This window comes from Mustela nigripes, chromosome 7, assembly GCF_022355385.1.
Source record: "Mustela nigripes isolate SB6536 chromosome 7, MUSNIG.SB6536, whole genome shotgun sequence".
In the NCBI taxonomy this organism is placed as follows: Eukaryota; Metazoa; Chordata; class Mammalia; order Carnivora; family Mustelidae; genus Mustela; species Mustela nigripes.
Window position 1 is genome coordinate 80259566 of NC_081563.1, and position 21648 is coordinate 80281213.

At 39.8% G+C, this 21648-nt stretch overlaps 1 protein-coding gene across 10 annotated transcripts in view; it reads right to left on the reverse strand.

The window, feature by feature from the left end:
• Nucleotides 1-21648, reverse strand: part of REV1 (REV1 DNA directed polymerase) — a 94948-nt gene that overhangs the window by 2941 nt on the left and 70359 nt on the right. For 9 of the 10 annotated variants that reach the window (XR_009405418.1, XM_059406253.1, XM_059406255.1 and 6 more), the window contains 9 exons: nt 20758-20886; nt 17715-17869; nt 15233-15352; nt 9445-9665; nt 9041-9213; nt 3593-3695; nt 2070-2235; nt 1630-1832; nt 180-413 (listed from right to left, as the gene is read on the reverse strand). Coding sequence is in view for 9 of the 10 variants with exons in the window: in XM_059406253.1 (XP_059262236.1) it covers nt 180-413; nt 1630-1832; nt 2070-2235; nt 3593-3695; nt 9041-9213; nt 9445-9665; nt 15233-15352; nt 17715-17869; nt 20758-20886 (1504 nt within the window). In the remaining variant the exon portion in view is untranslated. Of the gene's footprint in view, nt 1-179; nt 414-1629; nt 1833-2069; nt 2236-3592; nt 3696-9040; nt 9214-9444; nt 9666-15232; nt 15353-17714; nt 17870-20757; nt 20887-21393; nt 21461-21648 lie in introns of those variants that run through there. The other variant, XM_059406260.1, reaches the window with a different exon arrangement.

A 21648-nucleotide genomic window follows, 5' to 3' on the forward strand; every position in this document is an offset into this window, starting at 1 on the left:
TTCCCTCTTCTCTGACAGTCTGTCTCCTTTAGATGATGCAGAAATAAGCCAATCCCTCTGCTCCCAGTGGATATGGATACTGAGAGTTTAGGGTCCAAAAGAAAAGAGGAAATGAGATCTGCCCTGAGCTGGGGCAGGACGGGTGAGCATATGTAGGTAGAAAGTCTCTAATAACTTACCTGTGAAAATGCTGGAAGGGCTATGACGCTAATTCCTGCGTCACTGTTAGATTCTTGAGGTTCTGGTATTTGTAGCAAAACCGTCCCAACTGGTTGTGGCAAAATTCCTGTATTACAGCCATTTACTGGCTCTTTCCTTTTGTCGCCATGCTGCTCTCCTTGCTGACCAGCACAAGCCTGCTCTATTTGTTCCCGGAGATCGGGTGGAAGTGCTTCTAAAACAGACTGATCGAGCTATAAAATACCACAAGAGTCTGAAGTTAAAGCATGCTCACAGAGGAGGTTAGAAGAGTTAGTGTTCTCATGTTCACTTCAATTTGAACATCCTGGATAACCAACAAAGGGTGCAGAGAAGCAGGCTAGAAAAGCTAACCCTCCGAAGCAGCACATTTTCGGAAGGTTTTTCGCCTTTCACCATTGAAACCTGGCTCGTACTACGTGGAGTCCAGAGGGACACGTGCACATTGCACACCCACTACACCAGCAGTACCGCCGGATCAGGCAGGTCCAAACACTCCCTGGATCTCCGGCAACCGTGGCAGAGAGACTTCTCTCAGACCCACCCAGGGTCAGGGGCCAGTGCCTGTGGGATATGTCAGATTTCTGGAATGCAATAACAGAGTCCTGTTTACCTGTCACACAGTAGACTATCTGCCCCCAATTACAAATAATTCCGGATCTGACAACACTAAGAAAAAAGGGATTCTAGAAACTAACTTTTCTCTAGCCTACACACCAGATTCCTCTAGACATCTGTGCCCTTCCATTTAGCAGCATGGAATCCCGTAAGCTGGATAGGCCAGTGTTGTACTTTGCCAGGAACAACTATTTCTGGATAACTCACTAGCATCTGGGACCCAATGCAACTGTCCCTTTCCCAGCTTTAAAGCTAGCATGTAGGTTTCCTTCAGCCTCCCACTATTTAGTAGAGCAGAAAAATGGACTTTCCCAATATAGCTTATAGTGCTATGTCAACCTTACAAGGAGCAAAAATTCCAACCGTATTACACATTTACAGTGCACATCAACAGGATTACTGGCTTATGTTAGGAAAATCATTCACTCTACAGAAAGAACTGTTTCCAAATGCTGCAAGAAAAACCTTGGATGCAGGCCCCCTACTAATGAGCACCAAAGCTGTATTACTGAACAGTGTTAAACCTGTATTATGACCACTGCTACAAAGAGATGAAGTGGCTACTGGTGGCAGTCTGCAGAACTGGCTTCCGTCCACATTCTACAACTTGCAAGAGTCACAGATCTTTCCAAAAGCAGCACCTTTTTCCTAATGTGATCTTTCTCATTTGGAAATCAGTCAACACGTGATGTGTCCTTGATCTACCTGACAAGTAGCCCTCTCCCCTTCTTGGCTATGCTGACAACTAAAAACGTCATTCCTACTTTGAAACTGCTTTTGCACTTACATAATACTTAGAACTATAAAATATACCTGGGAAGGTGATGGAACCTCTATACTCAGGTTAAGTCTTGATTTTAAACTGATGGGAGAATGCAGACCATTCCATTTCCCTGAAGACTCAGCTTTGCTAGTAACAGGATTGACACTTGATGTCAGGTGTGTAGAAAAAGATGGCATGAAAGTGCAATTTCTAGAGGCAGAGGATATTTCCAGATCCATAGCAGCCACAAATACTGAAAGTATAGAAAATACATAAAACAGCTTCTTCATGTCCTTAGGGATGGGATAATACGGATTACTTTAATCCACTGTAGGTAAAAACAAACTTATACTACTGACTCCTTATAATCCAGAATGTCAATGTGTTTCTTCAAAAGTAGATCTATGCCAGACAATTGTTAGATTAACTTATTAGCCTTCCCAAGGGTAAAAGCATCACCAAAACAAGAACCACAGTTATGACCACTGACCTTCCTTGTGCTCCTCTTCTATGGATTTCTTAGCTTTCTGAACTTGGAAGAGATCCAGGACAGAGTGTGACCCACCAGGAAAGTGGCTTGACTGAACTGACGGGCGACTGGGGCATGCGGAAGGGTTTGGATTGATTGGGACCAACTGATTGACTTGAATCCCAACCTAGAACCAGAAGTGGAAATGTGTTCAGGAAAACTGAAGCAAGAATACGAATTAACTATGCAAACTTCTCAGCTATTCCTTTTTTAAAAGTTCTTCTAGGTCCTATTTCTAGAATAAAAGATTAAAGTATTCCAACAGTATTCTATTACGACTTACTACAAAAACTACTGAAGAGCTAGCAAGCAGTTATTCACCTCAATCTTGGGAGTATCCAATTCTATCCAAATATATTGCAATCTCTTCAAAATCAGAAAAATCCAAAAAAGTACAATACTTTTATACCCCACTAAAGTTCTGATCAACCAAATTTTTAACATTAAAAAAAACTCCATAGAGAGCATTCTACTTGCAGCCTTACTTCATTTATCATTTTTGTTTAAAATGAAGTACTTCTCAAGTAAATGGGTGTTGGGGGGATGGGCAGTGCCTGGGGTACACCACACCCTGAGGTGTCTAGATAACAACACCCCACACCACCATAAAGTCTTAATATAACAGTATTTCAGAGAGAAGTTTTAATCATGTCTGGTTTAGTAATTCTTTAATCCTTCCAAAAATGCCACACCAAACCAATAAATGCCTTTTATTCACATATGTGTACACACACAATGGAACCTGCAAGGTTCGTCCTTAAGAAAATTGAGATTTGGGGGGCGCCTGGGTGGCTCAGTGGGTTAAAGCCTCTGCCTTTGGCTCGGGTCATGATCCCAGGGTGCTGGGATCAAGCCCCGCATCGGGCTCTCTGCTCAGCAGGGAGCCTGCTTCCTCCTCCCTCTCTCTCTGCCTGCCTCTCTGCCTACTTGTGATCTCTATGTGTCAAATAAAATAAAATCTTTAAAAAAAAAAAAAAACTGAGATTTTTACATTTTTTATACCATTTCACTACATGTCCCAAAAGCATGTTTGTGTGCCTGTGGTAAATACTACCTTCTAGAGCATCAACAGACATCATAATGAATTTGGTTAAAAAGGATCTTAAAGGTACAAGAATTATTTGCAGTTCTATACTCCTCCCAGTCCAATCTACTTCCAGGGGATTGAGAATGGGAAGCAAGATAATGTAGGTAAAATAAGCCCTTGGTTAACTAAAAGATACTCTAAAAACTTAAGATAACAAAATCATTCTACACAGAAAACTAAGAGCTTTCAGAACAAATTTGACTCTATGCTGAAAAATAACAGGATCAGATCAGTTAAAAAAGCCAACAATTTTTCAGTTTCTATTCTCCTGATATTATCTCAAATAAGATGAAAATACGCACATAAACCCATTACCCCCTCATGACCATTCTTAGATCAAGCCTTAAATGAGAAAAACACTGCAGAAAGGCAGAATTTGAAAATGTTATGTACTTACCCCTCTCATATCTGATATATTTAGTTTCATTGTATGAAACATGTTTAGTGTAGCTTTTCCAATTATCTTTGCACTATCTGTTGCCTGGTCGAGAGTTACAGTCCTGTAAGTGATAGAATTAACTTTTTTAAAGGAACAAAAGCTACATCCCATATATATATTCACTGGTACCTCACAGGTATTGAACTATTTGAAAAGGCACAGGAAACTTGTCAAGAAAGTTACAAAAAAGTTTAAATAATTAGATACTAAATATAATCACTGAAAATGAATGAGAATGTCTTCCTTCAAGGAAACCAGTAATAACAAATTAATTACACTGACAGCAAGGAGTAAAAGAAAAACCATAAAGAACACTCGAACTTTGAGATACAGACTAAAGAAGACCTGGCCAACTGAAAATAAGTTGGAAAAAATTCTTTAAAAAGATGTATTTTAGTTAACATGTATAGATACAAATAACATGCATATTATGTTGCAACTAAAGCATGAATGTAAATGTTTGAGATTCCAACAGAAATTTTAAATTTTACATTAAAAAATTAAAATTTACATTCCAAGATTATCCATGTTGAGGTATGAAAAGAAGATGAATACCCATGTTTTATTTCTTGACTTTTGTTATGTTTGAAGTAAAGCCACTGAATAATTTCAGCATGTGAGTATGTGCATGACAATTCTCAGAAGCTCTAGAAATCAACAAACGTGTGGGCAGCTATGACAAAGGAAATACAGCGGTACCCTGTCTAAAACCCAGTGGGACTGGAAGATACAATTCTTAGATCTTTAAGAATTCTTGGAGGGGGAGGGAAGACTGCCAGCATTAGTATGTGTTAAAAACTATTTTATTATATTTTAATTTTCTCAGTATGTGAGGACATTATGTATATCCATGAAAGTTACCCATATTTTTAAGGAAACCATTTGCAAAAAATTCCCATTGATTTCTTGCCTCAATTAAGTTTATTTCATACAAATAAATCCAGAAGAACTTAAGAACAAGATTTTTAGTGGACCATGGTGGTTTAAATGTGTTTATCTTTATATCTTTCCAGAATACCATTAAACTGTCTTGGAAACAATTTTTAAGTATTGGGTCAATCGTTATTTACTTATTTTTTGGTTAATCATGATCTAGAAGACTGAAAGCACATTAGAAAATCTAAGTTTACCAAATATGCCTGCTATGCCTAAAAAGCAAGGCACCAGCTTGAGAGAAGTCAATTTATGTTATAGAACCTCAGAAACGCTCCATGATTGGAAGTGTCAGGTGCCAGCAAGGGGGGTGAGAAGGGGGAGAGAACGTGTGTGTACCAAAGAGAGTCAGCCCTTCCTCTGGGATGCTCTATACCTGGCATGTCGACGCTGAGAGTCAGGGGACATCATGCATGGCCAAGGGGAGGGAGGCGCCTTACTCAAACTACACTCTTCCCACCCAGACTGCTCTTCCATTGAGAAACCAGAATGCCAGCTGCCATCTTCACACGGGCTCACCAACTACAGGCTGGAGATGGGAAGACCTCTCTTGTGGCAAACTGACACGCTTAACAGCAAAGACCATAAATACAACTGGCTGTGAAAACCCAAGACCAAGCCCCTCAACAACTCATCTATGATGAAGCCCACTGGTCCACACGTCCCACTACAAATCTAGAGGCTCCACATAAAATTTTAGAAGTTCATGTCTCAACAGACAGCCATGGACTATCACACAGACAGATGAAGAAAACCTCTAATTATAAAAACAATCAAAAGAAAAAAAAAGTATCAGAAGAAACAAGTGACAGAGGGAACAGAAGAGTATTTAAAAGCATCTGTTTAATAACAGATATTCATATTTAAATGTCCACAAAGAATTAAGAAATACTCCGAAGTTTAAAATGTTGGTAGAAATAAAAAATTAATATTGATGAAGTACCTGGCACAGAAACAAAGACCAAATAAAATTCCAGAACCCCTGGGACACCTGGGTGGCTCAGTCCGTTAAGCGTCTTCAGCTGAGGTCTGGGGTCAAGCCCTGCATTGGACTCCCTGCTCAGCAGGAAGTCTGCTTCTCCCTCCTGTGCTCTCTGGCTCTGTCAAGTAACTAACTAAAATCTTTTTAAAAAAAAAGAAATAGGCCATCAAAAGAGCACTGAGCTTCTCAAAAGTAATCCTGGAAAAAAAGATGACAATGGAGTTTGTCCACAATGTGATGATTTCTAACTATAACTTTTTTTTTTTAAGATTTTATTTATTTATTAGACAGAGATCACAAGTAGGCAGAGAGGCAGGCAGAGAGAGAGAGGAGGAAGCAGGCTCACTGCCAAGCAGAGAGCCCAATTCGGGGCTCGATCCCATGACCCTAGGATCATGACCTGAGCCAAAAGCAGAGCCCTTAAACCACTGAGCCACCCAGGCGCCCCCTAACTATAACTTTTAAGTCAGCAAAACTGCTGAGCATGAGGACCGATAGGTTCATAACAATATATACCCATGCCTTCTTTCTCACTAGATACTAGGAGGAGACAAGGGATGCAAGAAAACAGGATCCTACCCAGATCATAGAGAAGGGACACCCCTTCAGTCCCAGTCTGCAGTACGTCTAATCCCGACTGCACTGGCACACTGGAGGGCCCCCAGAGAGTGCTCCAAGAGAAAAGATCAAACCAGGTGATTAAACCCACAAGGAGGGAATTTGGCAAATTCACAAAAAAGCCAACAAAAAAAATAAGAAGCTCAGTAACTCCAGGACAAACAAGTTCCACAAAAAAAGGGAATGTGGTCATAGCAGACTCTATGATCAACCATGTGCAGCTGCACAGGGTCACCATCACGGAACACTGCTGGGGGCAAAGGAAATGCATCAGGGGAAACAGGAACAGGCAGTGGAAGAGACGTAGTGCAGGGGACTCTGTGTGTGTTTATAAAACTAAAATTAAAAGCACATATATATAAAAGAGAGCCACGGCAGGGGAATTATTTCCCTGAAAGAAAAACTGTTAAAAGATAACACCCTATGTGATAATTAAGCCACAGATCTCAACTTACATAGGGCTCTTTGACATGTCCTTTGTCTTACAGTACTGTAACATATCACAGTCTGGGAGGCACATGATTTCCACGTAGCTAATGACCAGAGGTAACAGAATCATGAGACATGGAGTACCACTTCTTGATTCAGCCCAACATGACTATAGCTGGGACTACAGCAGGGACCCACAGACTTTTTCTGTAAAGGGCCAGAGAGTAAATCACCTGTGCTTTACGGGGCCTCTCAAACAGTCTTCACTTTGCACAGACTTTTAAATAAATACCATTCTTGGCTCACACAAACCACATAAAAACAAGCCCCAGGCTGGATAAGGCCCACAGGACACAGCGTGTCAACCCGGAAGCAGAGGAAATACAAGGTCAGTTAGAGTATTTCATAATCCCTCCCCTAAAGCATTCCTCATGCAGTTAAAACATCACCGAGATGTTAGGTTTAAGTTAATGGTTTAAAACTGATCTGAATGTTCTTAATATTTATAAAATTACATCTGTTTTGAAAAATTATGTACTGTTTTACATCATCTTCTCCAAAATAAGTATATTTTTTAAATTTCATTTATTTATTTAAATCAATATTTACTGAAAGATTTTGAGAGAGAAAGAGAATGAGAGAGAGAGAGAGAATGAGAAGGGGGAAGGGTCAGAGGGAGAAGCAGACTCCCCGATGAGCAGGGACCCCGTTGCAGGACTCGATCCCAGGACTCCAGGATCATAACCTAAGCCGAAGGCAGTCGCTTAACCAACTGAGCCACCCAGGTGCCCTCCAAAAGAAGTATTTTAAGGACACAGCAAAATGTACACTTGACTACCCAGCTATGCATAGCAGATTGTGAACTGTCCTGTGGTTATTCAACCGAATCCTCATCTCGTTAAAGACAAACACTGAAATATCTGTGGGAGAAATGAGCTGGTATCAGAGTTTTGCTTCAAAATCACTGGGAAGAAAGGGAGTTAGGATGGTATGGAGGCGCTGACAGCAGTACTAGAATCAGGTAATGGGTTCACAGGGGCTCACTCTACAGTTCTACTTTTAAATGTTTTAAATTTTCTTAATGAAACTCCTTAAGTTCAGGACAAAAATGGAACAAATACCAACAACAGCAAGCACATAATGTGTTCACAAAATGGCTATTATCCTTCAACTGGGGGTCGGGGGAATAAAGTTACAATTAATCCTAGTTTTCTTCATGTTAAAATTATATTTTTGGAGTACCTGGATTCTCCAAAAAAAGGAATGAATGAGGCTGATTTTCTTATTACATTAGAGTGGCCCCCCAAAATATACAGTGCTAAGTAACTTGAAGATATTTAAAAACACATATACGAAAAGAGGAAACCAGTGCCAGTTCTCTTCCCAAAGAAAAATTATTTAGTTTTTGAATAACCCTTCCCATGTATCTTAAACAAATCAAGTTCCAGGTTACATTCTTAGGAAAGGAATTAATAAATTAGATCTGATTTTTCCCACAGAAACCGTGTGTAAAAAGATCATTTTATTCCAGAGTTAGGACCTAACAACCAACTTATTATAGAAATGATCACTAACAGTGTATTTAACTAACTACAATTTGAAAGACAGGTACGTATCAAAATGTTTATTAAAATAGGTAAATATAACAGCTAAATCTTACCAACTGCATAAAAATTTTATAAATATATGGTTTCACGTACAATTTATAATCCTTGTTTTCATGGTGAACAAATGCGTGAGTGACAAAGCTGGCAGCTGCCTTTGACTGAGAGCAGTCCTCTTGTGACTTCTGTCAACAACACCACACACAAAAACATAATTGGTGCAGCTGGCACGAGCTAAAAAACTTTTTTTTAAAATAAACACACAATTCCTTATGCATGGCTTTCAGGTCAGACGTCAGACAAAATACAGTGTACCACTGGTATATAAAATGGTACACAAAAATAAGTATTTTCTTCTGGTCATAAACCTTAAGTTTCATATTCACGGCCCTCACATTTAAAAAAAAAGGGGGGGGTGGAAGGGTTAAATGCTTTCTCCCAGTCTTCAGAGACTACAATAATTAATCATTTCAAAAAGAGAACCTATACCTCCCTAAATAAAGCAAATGTTTCATTAAAATCACTTTCTGAAGCACTGTGCTGAGGTTTCCCTCCAGGACCCTGTTGCCACCCACAACCGTCACCACCCTTTCCTTCTGTCTGTGCACAGAAGTCCACAGCCTAAAGACTCCCTCCAAAGGTCAGGCACACAGGTTCCCGTGACCAGACGAACCTGAGGGCAGTGGTATGACAACAATGGCCTTGGGCATAATATCCGATAACCCCAGATTGTACAGATCTTTTAGACTCTTCCTTGGTTTTCTTCTTTTTCCTATTATTAATTGTAATAACCTGCATTGGAATATCAATTAGCCAAAATCCTTTTACACATAAGCTTACCTGGCGATGTTATCACAGATCCCATGGCCTCCAAATTTTGCAGTTTCGACTGGGGCCCCAGGCTTTCGCACCATGACTTTGAGTGTCAGGCGTTTACCCTTCATGCCGGCAGCCTCAAGTCGTCGCTGAATTTCTTCTGAAAGATTGAGAAGAAAAGCTTCCGCTTCTTTTGGCTATGGAAAGACAAACAGAAAAACTCCACTGTTTTTCTAAACGCTGAACAATTCTCAAGTATCTTCACTTTCAAAATCAAACATGTACACTCTTGATATCCTGAACGCTGCAGGGACAAGAGTATAAAGAATTCAAGCAACAAGAGTCTGTGGGCTGGCTGGAGAGATGGGACTAGGTGGAGAGATAAAGATCAGTAAAGAAATGGATAAAACTCATTAAGAGATCGATACCTGGGTAAACCTTATTCCATAGTTGATCTCAGCTGAAATAGATTTTCTTTCCTTTTCAGTTCGAACTGGTCTATCATCCAAACCACGGCAGAACCTATAAAGCATCTGACCTGTTTTGGGACCAAATTCTTTCTGGAGTTTTGCCATTGTCATATATTGCAAGTCTCCACAAGTTTTAATTCCCAAAGAGGTCAACTTGGATTCCATTGAACGTCCAACTCCTAGAAAAGGGGATATGTATAATTTTTAATTCTGCACATAAACCATTAAAAACAATTTAGCAATGAGAAATAATTGTCATTCACTCACAAAACAACTAATCTCCCTCAAAAATTTTAAGTGACGTAACTGAAACATCTCATAGACTTTAAAGAACTGTTTAGTGCAAATGCTAATGAAGTTATTTCTAGAATCCTCTCCTCAATCTGAACTCCAGATATAGGTGAACCTTCTCAAATATGTGTAAACTACATAAGTTCTCAGAAGAATGCCATCTTTATTCATTACTGAGTAAGATTTCCATCTTATTGAGAAAATCAGCAAATGAAGTTATAGGCTTGTTTACATGGGCCTACAGTATGACCTACATGTGAAGAGACTCACAAGTGTTAGGGATTCTACTATGATTTCGGTGATGGCCAAATTTCATGACAGTTTCAGTCTCACTTTCTATGAATGGAAACTAGAACAAGAACTTATGACATAAGTCCAAACCTAAAAATGTTACTGCTGTCACACTTGGTAAAGTAACTTGGGGATGAAACAACATGGCAGTGAGGGCAAGATAGATTTCTTTTACTAACAAAGACTATCTGTCTAAAAGGTCTCAACCCCCCCCCCCACAGCTGGGACAGCACGCAGCAGTCCCTGGGTCCTTCTTTTCCAGACACCGGGTCTGAGCTTCACCTGGAGAATGCTGATGAGTTCTGTCGCTCTCAATTTGGCCCAAATCTTAACAAAGGTACACATATCTGGAGAGATATTTGAGAGTAACCCAGAGAAACTAAAATTCTGATCAGAATGGTCTGCATACAACCAAATCAGTAATTTCCACCAATAAGGAAAAGACTGTTTCTGGTCTTCTGCAGGATCTCGTAACAGCTGAGTGACAGTGGCTACGTTGTGCTCATCACTTGAGCATCCTTTTTTTTTTTTTTTTTTTTTTAAGATTTTGTTTATTCATTTGTATAAGAGAGAACACATGTGCACACACAAGCAGGGGGAGTTGCAGGCAGAGGGGGAGCAGGCTGCCTGCTGAGCAGGGAGCCTGATGTTGGGCTCAACCCCAGGATCATGACCTGAGCCGGAGGCAGACACCCAACTGACTGGGTCACCCAGGCATCCCATCAATCATCATTCTTCTAGCGGCTATTCTGAGAGCAGTCTTCAGTCCAGGTTCTGCCAGGAGCAGCTCCCGGAGCAATTACATAGGACATAGGGTTAGAAGGCTGCCAACCTTTCAAACGATCTATGGCCATGGAGATAGACAAGACAAGTTTAAAACAAGAAAAGTTTTTCCCTCATGGATAAGATGAAAAGTGTTAAGCGCATTGCCTCCCATCTGTGCCATTTTAAAGTTCAAGTAAAAAGAGAGAACAAGAAAGAATTGCCAGAGTCTGCTTTAACATCAGCAAAATCTGCCAGAGGAATACCATTCACAAAAAGGTAAAATTCTAAGTGAAACCCATCTAAGCTTCTTTCAAAATGGAGAGAACCCCAAGGTAAGAAGCAAATCATACCCAAGGCTGGCCAAAGTCAGACACTCTACACACTATTCATCGTTCAAGAAAGGCTTTTTGTCTCTGTTACCCCACACCCCACTCTAACTGTGATAATTCCCTTAGAGATCTGTAAAGCTGATATGTTCTCACTGACCTGCAAAATCAGTGAGAGGCAATAATCCTGGGTTATTTCTATGTGTGTAGCGTGGGGCAGGGGAAAAACCTACTGTTTTTGAGAATATCTTCAATACAGTGGAACAGAATTATTATTCCTAATAAATACAAAAGAAAGGCTATCATATTAAGTATCACCAAATGAACAATGATCAACCTAATCTAAGTGAATTGCCCCTGTAGGGAGGAAGGGAAGACCCTGTCTGCTGCAAACTCATCTAATGAAACAAGTGGGAGAGGGAGGCAAGTGGGGGCGGTGCCCCACCTCTAGCCCCTACTATTCTGAGTGGGGAGGAAAAATTAATCAGCACCAAAATCCTGACAGGGTTTTTAGTTTAACTGCCTGTATCATGGAAGCATTTATAAAGAAAGGAGTCCCCTCAAAGGGCACTCAAATTGAGTGCAGCCACCTAGAAAGGAAAAAGTGAAGGAAAACATGCTAGCTTAGAGCCAAGTCTCCAAGGAGAGGAGGAGGAGGAAAAAAAATAAAAAGATGTGGAAGCTCCTGGTCAAGCCACTGGGACAAAGACTTGCTTTCTCTCCTTAAAGGGGAACTATTACTCTAAATTAAAAATTGCCAGTAATGTCTCCTCCCCTGGCATCCAGACTTGAAAGTACAATAAAAGACACAGGAGAATCAAGTTTTAAAGAAAAAGGTTTTCACCATTAAAATAGCACTGTCCAGCAGAACTCTCTGTGATGATGAAAACGTTCTCTACTTGTGCTGTGCAGTCCAACAGGCACTTCTCACATGAGGATGTTGAGCACAGAAATGTGGCTAGTACAAAAGAGGAACTGAATTTTCATTTTATTTGTAATTCATTTAATTTGAAATGCTACTGCCTTCACTTAGCTCCCGGTTCCCATATGACAACACTTCAGATCTTTATGTCCGCCTACACGGTTGTCGAGTTTCTCTGAGAATGGCTGGGGGCCCCAAACCCAGCATGGGCTGAACCAGGTGCAGAAGGTCCTCACGGTAGGGGCACAAGCATGAGGTGAAAGGCCTGGCAAAGATCTCAAAGAATTCACAGAAACAGGCTATTGCAGTTAAAGAGTCGATGGGGATGATCCTTTCTTTCACTAAATAAACAGATCTCATTAGGTAATTATTTGTTAGCCTAACATATAATCACTATTCTGCAGAGTCCCTGAAAACATAAACTGACTTAGTAATGTGTTTTCTCCTTCATGTGTAGCTACGATAACTGTACAGCGTGCTGGACACACTGTGTGCCAAGTAAATACTTACAGACACAGAGGGCCAGAGCTTGTAGAGGACAAGTGAGGTGTCATCCTGAGTTTCTTCTGGCTATTGGTTAGAGAGCAAAATTTCCCCAAAGCATGTCCCACAAGATGTTAATATAATATTCATCTTCAAATATCTGTAGGAAATTACTACTTTTTAACAAAGATAAATAGGTTTCTTTATTGTAACAATTCTCAACTTTTACTAAGCAGACCCTCCACCAGGGATGGTTCCTGTGTGCATGTGAAAACTTTTTTTTTTCTCCCCCCCCCCAGCCCCCCCTGCAAAGAACAGCCTGCATTCTGTAGAGCACACTTTGGGAAAAGAGGATTGCAACACCATCTTCTACACAGGCCTAACAACAGTGCAAAGCAACATTCTGCAAGCCTCTGTGAAAGGTTCTCAATCGATCTGATTGAGAATTTGGGAATTTGATAAAACTCAAAAGACCTATGGAAATCACGAAGAATTGTGGGTATGAAGAAGAGAGGAGGCCACATGGGAAGGTGGCTTGCCAGAGGGAGCCACTCTTGCTGCCCTCCCACTGTATTTCAGACATCCCTGAAGAAATGGAAGGCTATACTTAAGAATTTAACCAAGACAAGAACTTCACAATTGCCCTTCAAGAAATAAAGTCCCTCTAGCCAGCAAGCAAACTAAAGTGAAATGTTCAGGAATGTTCAGGAAATACATCACTGTATATAAACAAACAAAGTCATTCAGTCAAAGATGGTGTTACAGACTGAACTGTGTCTCCTTAAAATTTGTATGCTGAAATTCTAATACCTGATACCCCAGAATGTGACTGTAATTAGAGAGAGGGCCTTGAAAGAAGTAATTAAGATAATAAGATTGTATACAAATGGGTTCTTTTTTTTTTTTTAAAGATTTTATTTATTTATTTGACAGACAGAGATCACAGGTAGACAGAGAGGCAGGCAGAGAGAGAGAGGGAAGCAGGCTCCCTGCTGAGTAGAGAGCCCAATGCGGGACTCGATCCCAGGACCCCGAGATCATGACCTGAGCCGAAGGCAGCGGCTTAACCCACTGAGCCACCCAGGCGCCCCTACAAATGGGTTTTAATCCGGTATGACTGCTGTCCCTGTTAGAAGAAGTTAGGACAGAGACACATAAAGAAAAAATACCATGTGACAATACAGGGAGAAGATGGCCAAACTACAAACCAAGGAGAGAGGCCTCAGAAAACAACCCTAACAACTCAATCTTTGACTTCTAGCCCCTAGAATCTTGAGAAAATAAATTTCTGTTACATAAGTGGTGGCATTTATTACGGCAGCCTGAGCAAGCTAACGCAGATGGCTAGCACAGGAAGTCCAAACACATAGTTCACATGCAGCTTTAAATACACTGTACCAGTGTATTTAGAAGCTTGCAGTAAGATGTGTTATTAAAACTTTGAATTTTACTGTCTAAAACTAATTTGCTAGTTTGAGTTTAGAAGATTATTCTTCCAATTTAATCTCAAACTGATAATCAAAATGTCCTATTTCACAATTCTAACATTAATACATTCTTTTAAGTTATTTACTGGGGGATCAGGAAGCTTTAAAACTAACCTACTATAAAATGGCATTTTGGTCATTTACTATTTGATAGCCTATAACAAATTTCTAAGGTACTTCAGAATTACTTTTATAAGATTTAAGAATATACATCTAAAAATATCAGTAAATCCGCTTTTCACAAGCAAAGGAATCAAAAATACTTTCACTGAAAAGGTACGGTCTTGAATTTTCCCCACAAGAAGAGTGTGTTTTTTAACAAATAGGATTATCTGAAACAATATCAAGGATTACTGCATGGTTTAGAGAAATTTCTTAGATCTACCATAGCAAATCTAAATATTTAACAAATGTGAAAGGAACTATCCTTTAATTATTAATTGTGAAATGAATTGTTCAACAACAACAACAACAAAAAATTACATCTCCTCAAGGTCCCAAAAGGGCAACTGTTTTTCAGTTATAATTAATTATATTTGATGATTTCTCTATGGAAAGATATTTACAAGCTAGGTTAGCCACACAGTAACCACATAATAATATAAAATAAACATCCTGGCTCTTAGCAGAGAAAGGTAGAGATGGACATTTTACTTCTACCTCTGATTTAACACAACATAATACTTTGTCTTTAGGTTTTATTCTTCCTAATAGGATTAATATATTTTCTACTTATACAGCTATTTGCTTACTAAACTGAGAAACCTGTCATGAGCCCATTAGTACATTTTTATAAACAGAGGAATCGATTCTCAAAATTTTTTATTTAGCCTAGAAGTATATAATTTCAGTTAAGATTTATTTAAAAGACCAAAAATCAACTTCATCATATTCTTTTTAAAATGACTGCTAGGAATTCCCTGATCTTGCCATTTGAGAAATATTTAAAGTAAAATATGTGAGAAATAGAAATAAAAGGTAACATTCAGGTCCTGATTAGTCAACTGAGGGTTTACTCACTGAGGAATTCCAAATTCTGTTATTCATGGCACTCAATCATGAATAAAAAAAAAAAAAAAAATTCACATGTTTTGGAACAGAGAGTAACATTGTAAAATTATGAAAAGCACTAATAGATATTTACAACCAACCAGAGTTAAAAAACAAAGATCTGTATTTACCTGGTAGATTACTAACTAGCTGACCTCTGATAAAATCATCTACTTCTTCTGGTTTTAAATGGTATTGGCCATCTGGTTTTGCTTTTCGAGTTGCCATTCTAGCAAGGAGAATATTAGAACCTATAAAAGTTAAAAAAAAAAAAAAAAGGAAAAAAATTTTTCAAGAAAGATTCACCACAGTTATTTTTAAATTAAGATTCTTAACAAAGACACCTATAGACAAGTTACCTATCAAATTTCTTTCAAAACCAATGAAAATAAATAATTCCCAATTCTGATCATCTCAAACAGAGTACAAAACTAGCAGAATTTTGTTAAACAGGACATATAACCTGCATGGATACTGGATAGAGGCTTCCCTTTGCTACCAAACTGAGTGTCATTTCAACATCTCCTATCCTGGTAGGATGGGAGAAAGCAGTCCCTAACCTTACGATCGGAGATACAGGCACTGGGGGTAACGATGAGAAATTCCATCACCCTGCCAACCAATGTGTCCAGGCTGAGCAGGGAAATAAAGCCAAAGGCTCCTGGATGGGGGGAAAAGGGAGCCTTAAGAACCCGAAGTCTCACTATATAATCAGAACATGTGCAGTGGAAACCAAGGATAGGCAAGTCTTACAAACAGAGAGGGACAACAAGGTCCCAAGTGGGGTGTGGACGTGGAAAAGCAAAGCAGAGCAGAGCCAAACAATGGGGGAGGGGGAACAGAGAAGGTGTCAGGGCTCTGTAAGAGGAGGAATTTATGGAAGACATAAAAAGGACATGTCTCAGTTTTACAGAAGACTTTTGTAACAGCTATGTGTTTTCCTAGGGTAAATATGTAGATATTCATGAAGAGAAAACGTTCTGCAAAGTCAGAGCAAAATGATAAAAGTGGTGTGTTGTGGAGAGGCAAAAAAGATTGAGGAGTGGAAATATTACATGGGATTTTCATTTTAATTAATGACTGAACTTAAAAGAATGCACTCATACTGTCACACCTGTAAATTAAAAAGAACTTTTTAAACAACTAGAACCATGCCAGATACTGGAATACAGATAATAAGCTCTAAATGAACACTGAGAAAGATCTGTAGGCCAAACACAGGGGAGTAGAAAGGTAGGCTAGCTAGAACTGGAGGAATGCTAAGAATATACTAACCATGTTTTTTATTTTCTGTATGTTATGATGTTTTGCTATCTTAAAACTCTTCCTGGCTGGAAGGAGATGGCCCTCCCAGGGCTAGCTGGTTTTTAAGGACAGAACACAATTACCTCCCTTAGGAGCGCACCTCTCACATGCAAGCCAGCCACCCCCAACCATCTCCTCATCAAGCTCACAAATAAAGACAGTATTTTCCTGCCTTAAATCATCCAGGCAGGACACCAGGCAACTAGTACAAAGAGATCCCCATTTATAGCTCTGAGACCACAGGATTATCCAAAATAGTGAATCCAAAGCTGTTTATTTGTCCAGCTTTTCCCACAGAAACCCCTAAAGGTTCTGGCCTCACTCCTGCTTCAGCCTCATGACCAAAACTGGGGGCTTCCCCATGTGGCCCTACGTGGTAGAGCATGCCTCCTCCTCTTCTCAGCAAGTGTAAGGAATAAAAACCTTTCCACGGCACTGGCTGCTCTGTGTCACTCAGCTCCCTCCATAAAGTACAATTCCAAGGGTACAAATGAGATGGGGAACTTCAGGGGAAAGAGGATTTCTGAATGAAAATGGAGAAGGAGTAGTTGGAAATGACAATGACTAACTAAGAGGAAGTTACATCTATCTCCCAAGCCTGGGATATACAGAGTACAGGAGCAAACACAAGTAAAAGAGGTATCCCGGCAAGAGCTACTAAGGGTATGTTCCAAAAGGAGGAGGTGACTCAGGGAAGCTGAGGCATCAGAGATGCTCAGAGGACACAACAGCAAGAGCCAACGAAACAAGGACAAATGATGGGAGGGGCTGAGGAAACAAAGCACAAGGATTAAAGATGAAACCGACAAGAGCTGGGGAGAGATAACACCATTACTAAGAGCCACTGGTTGATTAAAGGTGACTTCTGGAACTGAGAGGGAAGGAAGGACTGGTAAGCATTCTAGGAAGCTAACGTTTCCCAAGTAACTAAATTACACCAAGACTCACAGTAACACTTAACTCCATATCCCTCCTGCCCCAACCACCCTGCTTTAAAGGAAGCTATGACTCACTTAAAAAGAATGTTTACAAATACTGAATTCACTTCTCCCCACTTCTGAAAAACTAGAAATATTCCAACTTGTTTATTCCAAAGACATTATCAACCATTTACTTGCCTTTCTAACACGTCTACCTCACGTATTGCATGAATTTGAGCGATGCTAAGAAGGGTCTTAGATGTCAGGTCTATGCAGTATGGTAAAAAAACAAATCTAAAAAATCACTCCTAAAGATTAAATGATATCCAATGATCATAAAGCAATGCTTTGAGTAAAGGGAAGGGTACAAGATAAGCTGGATACTAACCAATTCCAACAGAGGCCGCACATTTCGTCTGGTCTTTGATTTCCATGCGGACAGCATTTGCAAATTCATCAGGAGTAAGTCTGGTCTCTGCAAGGATCTCCGTGATGTCTACCAGTGCTTCATCACAACTGACAGCTTCAATGTTATGTGTGTAGCTGTCAACACAAAGCAAAAGCAATGCATCACCCAGCAGCTTGCCCTCGAGGAGACACAAATGTGGCAAAGTCCAGTCTTCCTCTGGCATCGTTTTTCACATTTTCTTTTAAGACTTTTTAAAATGCTAAAAAGTATTAGCATTTTAATTAAAGTGGCCCAAGTGCCATTATTAGTCACCTAACTTTTAACTATAGAACTAATTAACTGATATTTTCTTTTTCCATATTAACTACCAAAAATATACCAGTTTCCCTATGCTGAGGATACAGCTCTGAATAGCTGAAAAGTAGTGGACGAATTCGAACTGTCAGAACATTTAATCTAAAAACTGTTCAAACATGGTTTACCAGAATCCTGAACAGATAGAAAAATCACATAAATCAAGTCAAATAAGTAATTGATGATCTCCTACATAAAAATACGATTAAATACCTTTTACTGTAGCAGGCCTAGAATACAGGATATAAAGGTCAATCACCCCCAAATACCTGTCTGAAAGAACACCAACTACATTCCCTGAATGTGGGAATACTGTGGGTTTTGACCACGATCTACTGACACAAAGGACTTGTTTTAATTAGCTGAAGAGGAAAAGGAAGAACACAGCTGTCCTATGGCTCCAAAGCTAATTAAATATGCAAAACACAAATGGAAGGCAACCAGAAATGCCTCAAGGTCAAAAACGTACCTTCAATAATCTAGATGGTAACATATACTATGCCTTGTCTCACCTATATCTTGCTGCAGGTTACAGATCGGAATAATTGGCTGATTCATTTAAAAATAAATATCTGGGGACGCCTGGGTGGCTCAGTTGGTTAAGCAGCTGCCTTCGGCTCAGGTCATGATCCCAGCGTCCTGGGATCGAATCCCACATCGGGCTCCTTGCTCAGCGGGGAGCCTGCTTCTCCCTCTGCCTGCCATTCTGTCTGCCTGTGCTCGCTCTCTCCCCGCCCTCTCTCTGATAAATAAATAAAATTAAAAAAAAAATAAAAAATAAAAAATAAATAAAAATAAATATCTGTATTCATTTAAGAAAATGAGTGTTTTGGGGCACCTGGGTGGCTCAATAGGTTAAAGCCTCTGCCTTCGGCTCAGGTCATGATCCCAAGGTCCTGGGATCGAGCCCCACATCTGGCTCTCTGCTCAGCAGGGAGCCTGCTGCTTCCACCTCTCTCTCTGCCTGCCTCTCTGCCTACTTGTGATCTCTGCCTCTCAAGTAAATAAATAAAATCTTAAAAAAAAAAAAGAAAGAAAGAAAGAAATGAGTGTTTTGTTTACACTTAAATAAAGGGGGAAATCTGTAAGAGCAGAAGGGTATACCTGGCAGGAGGAATTCTACTTCCCAGTGAAAGCTGTCCAAGGTGTGGAGAATATGAAACCAAGGATTTCCAAAGGATGGAAAAAGAGTAACACTGTGCCATTTTTTCCCCCAAGTATAGCCACATGCCACCGACAGTGTCTCCACAGACTAAAAGGATTTCAGGACTAGTATGTGTCATGGCTCTCTCTCAAATCCTCCTGATGATTCAGGCAGCTGCCTGAATGTCATGATGCTTGGAACACAGAACACGGGAGACCATATCCAGCTCAATCATCCACTCCCAGCCCTCACCTGGATGCTTCTCTTGAACTCAGCTCTGGAACAGGATTTAAAAAGCACACTTCCCACTTGGTACCACCAACATTCATATAGGTGAGATCTTAAGGACAGCTGTGATTATAAATGACTTATCATTCAGCACTCAGACCTACATACTAATACTAATGCAAGATAAGTTTCATCTATTCCTTGTATTTTCTCTCTTCTGCTCAAGTAGAGAGTGCATCTCGTTTCTCTTTGTTAGGATCAGCTGTATTAACAACTATTTGTACGTCATAGATACTCTATAAATATTCAAAATCATGCATAAGAAGGGAGAGAAAGAGGTGAAGACAGAGGTACAAGACGTATCTCTTAGAACATTAATACACTCCAAAGGTCAACGAACCTTGGCCTACTGTCCAGATGCCTGTCTAGGTAAATAAATATTTAATGGCACACAACCATACCCATTCACCAATGTATCTGTCTTCACTTTAAAGATTTTATTTATTTATTTGACAGACATAGATCGAAAGTAGCCAGAGAGGCAGGCAGAGAGAGAGGAGGATGCGGGGCTCGATCCCAGGACCCTGGGATCATGACCTAAGCTGAAGGCAGAGGCTTTAACCCACTGAGCCACTCAAGTGCCCCTGTGGCTTTCACTTTATACAGCAGAGTTGAAGAGCTGGAACAAAGACCTTATCTAGCTCTTTATAGAAAAAATACTCTGTCTTCTGCTACAGCGTATACACAGCCTGCCATGACTTATTTTAAATTTTGAGCTTTGAATATTAAATATACCTGTACTATAAATAAAAGTTAATCTCCTTTTCTTAAGCCAACTAATCAACCACCCACAAACTATTGCTAAAAACTAAGTTTTATAAAAACTAACTTTTGGCACACCTAAATAATTTTAGAAGATAAATGGTTTTAGAGTCTCTACTTGTTAACCCATCAGTTCTATAAACAAAACTATAATTCAAATGTAATAAAAGAAGACAAGGCTAAAAAATGTCAATCCTTCGTCAGTCTGGTTTCAGAGGAAGAAAACGAGAGCCATGAAGTTCTACAGGCAGAGAATCAATTTCCACTGACATCAGGAAGCATTAGAAAAGTCTGAGCAGGGCCAACGTGTCCCTTAAGACTGAACTACTGATTATTGGGCTGACTGAGGAAAGGGCTCCTGAAAGAGAAGCATCCAGCAAAAGTGGCCGGGACACCCCTAAAGAACACCAGACCCTCTTCACTATTAGATAAAAGAAGAAGAAGAGACGTGGAAGTGACCAGTGTTTGCTGTACCTTGCTAGTGTTTCATACATTGTTCGTGCAACTTCCTTATATGCATGAAAATCATATGGAACAGCTTGAAGACTGGGACAAAGTTGTTTAGCTTGCCCAAAAAACATTCCATTCCTGATGCCAACTTGTCTAGAGAAAGAATAAAACACAATGGAGGTTAGACTAGGACTAATTTTCAAATGCTTAATCAAATATCAAACATTGACAGTGTGTTCCCCATGCCACCAATATACAATTTTCACTTAATTCTCATTAGGGATAAACAACAAGCATTAAGAAAACTAGTAAGTTTGATTTCCTCCCAAAAGAAAATTGCACAATGGTCTGATTAGTGTAAATGACACGTGGATGTACCAAAATGTTATTAAAAACCAGATTTGGCTCTTGTCTGTATATGAAGCTTTCTCCAAAGACTCAGAGCTCTGGCCCCTTTGCAGAGATGCCAGCATACCATATGCTGGTGAGATCACAACCACCTCAGAGCAGGAATGTGCTGTCAAAAGAGGTTTTCTTCCCCTAACACATGGCACAGTTTGGCCAGGATTCGTCCCCCCCCAAAAAAAACAGAATATATACTAAAGAACTACACAAAACAGTGCTATGTGACAAACAGACAAAATGTACTCATCCTATTACCACCCAATTCCCAATTGACCAATTCCATGCTCCTGAAGTGGCTCCACAGTGGTTGAGATGCCAACAGCATTGTATATGGTAGCACATCACTCTGGGCAGGAGCCAGGGTTCCAGAACTTTGAGGGACCTAATTGAAAATGGTAAATTTTAAATCTTTTGTGTGTATCAATGCCCCACATTACCTTTGATATTTGGAGCATTCAACAAAAAACTATAATCATGGAATTATACTTAATTAGTAAAATTCCATTTGAC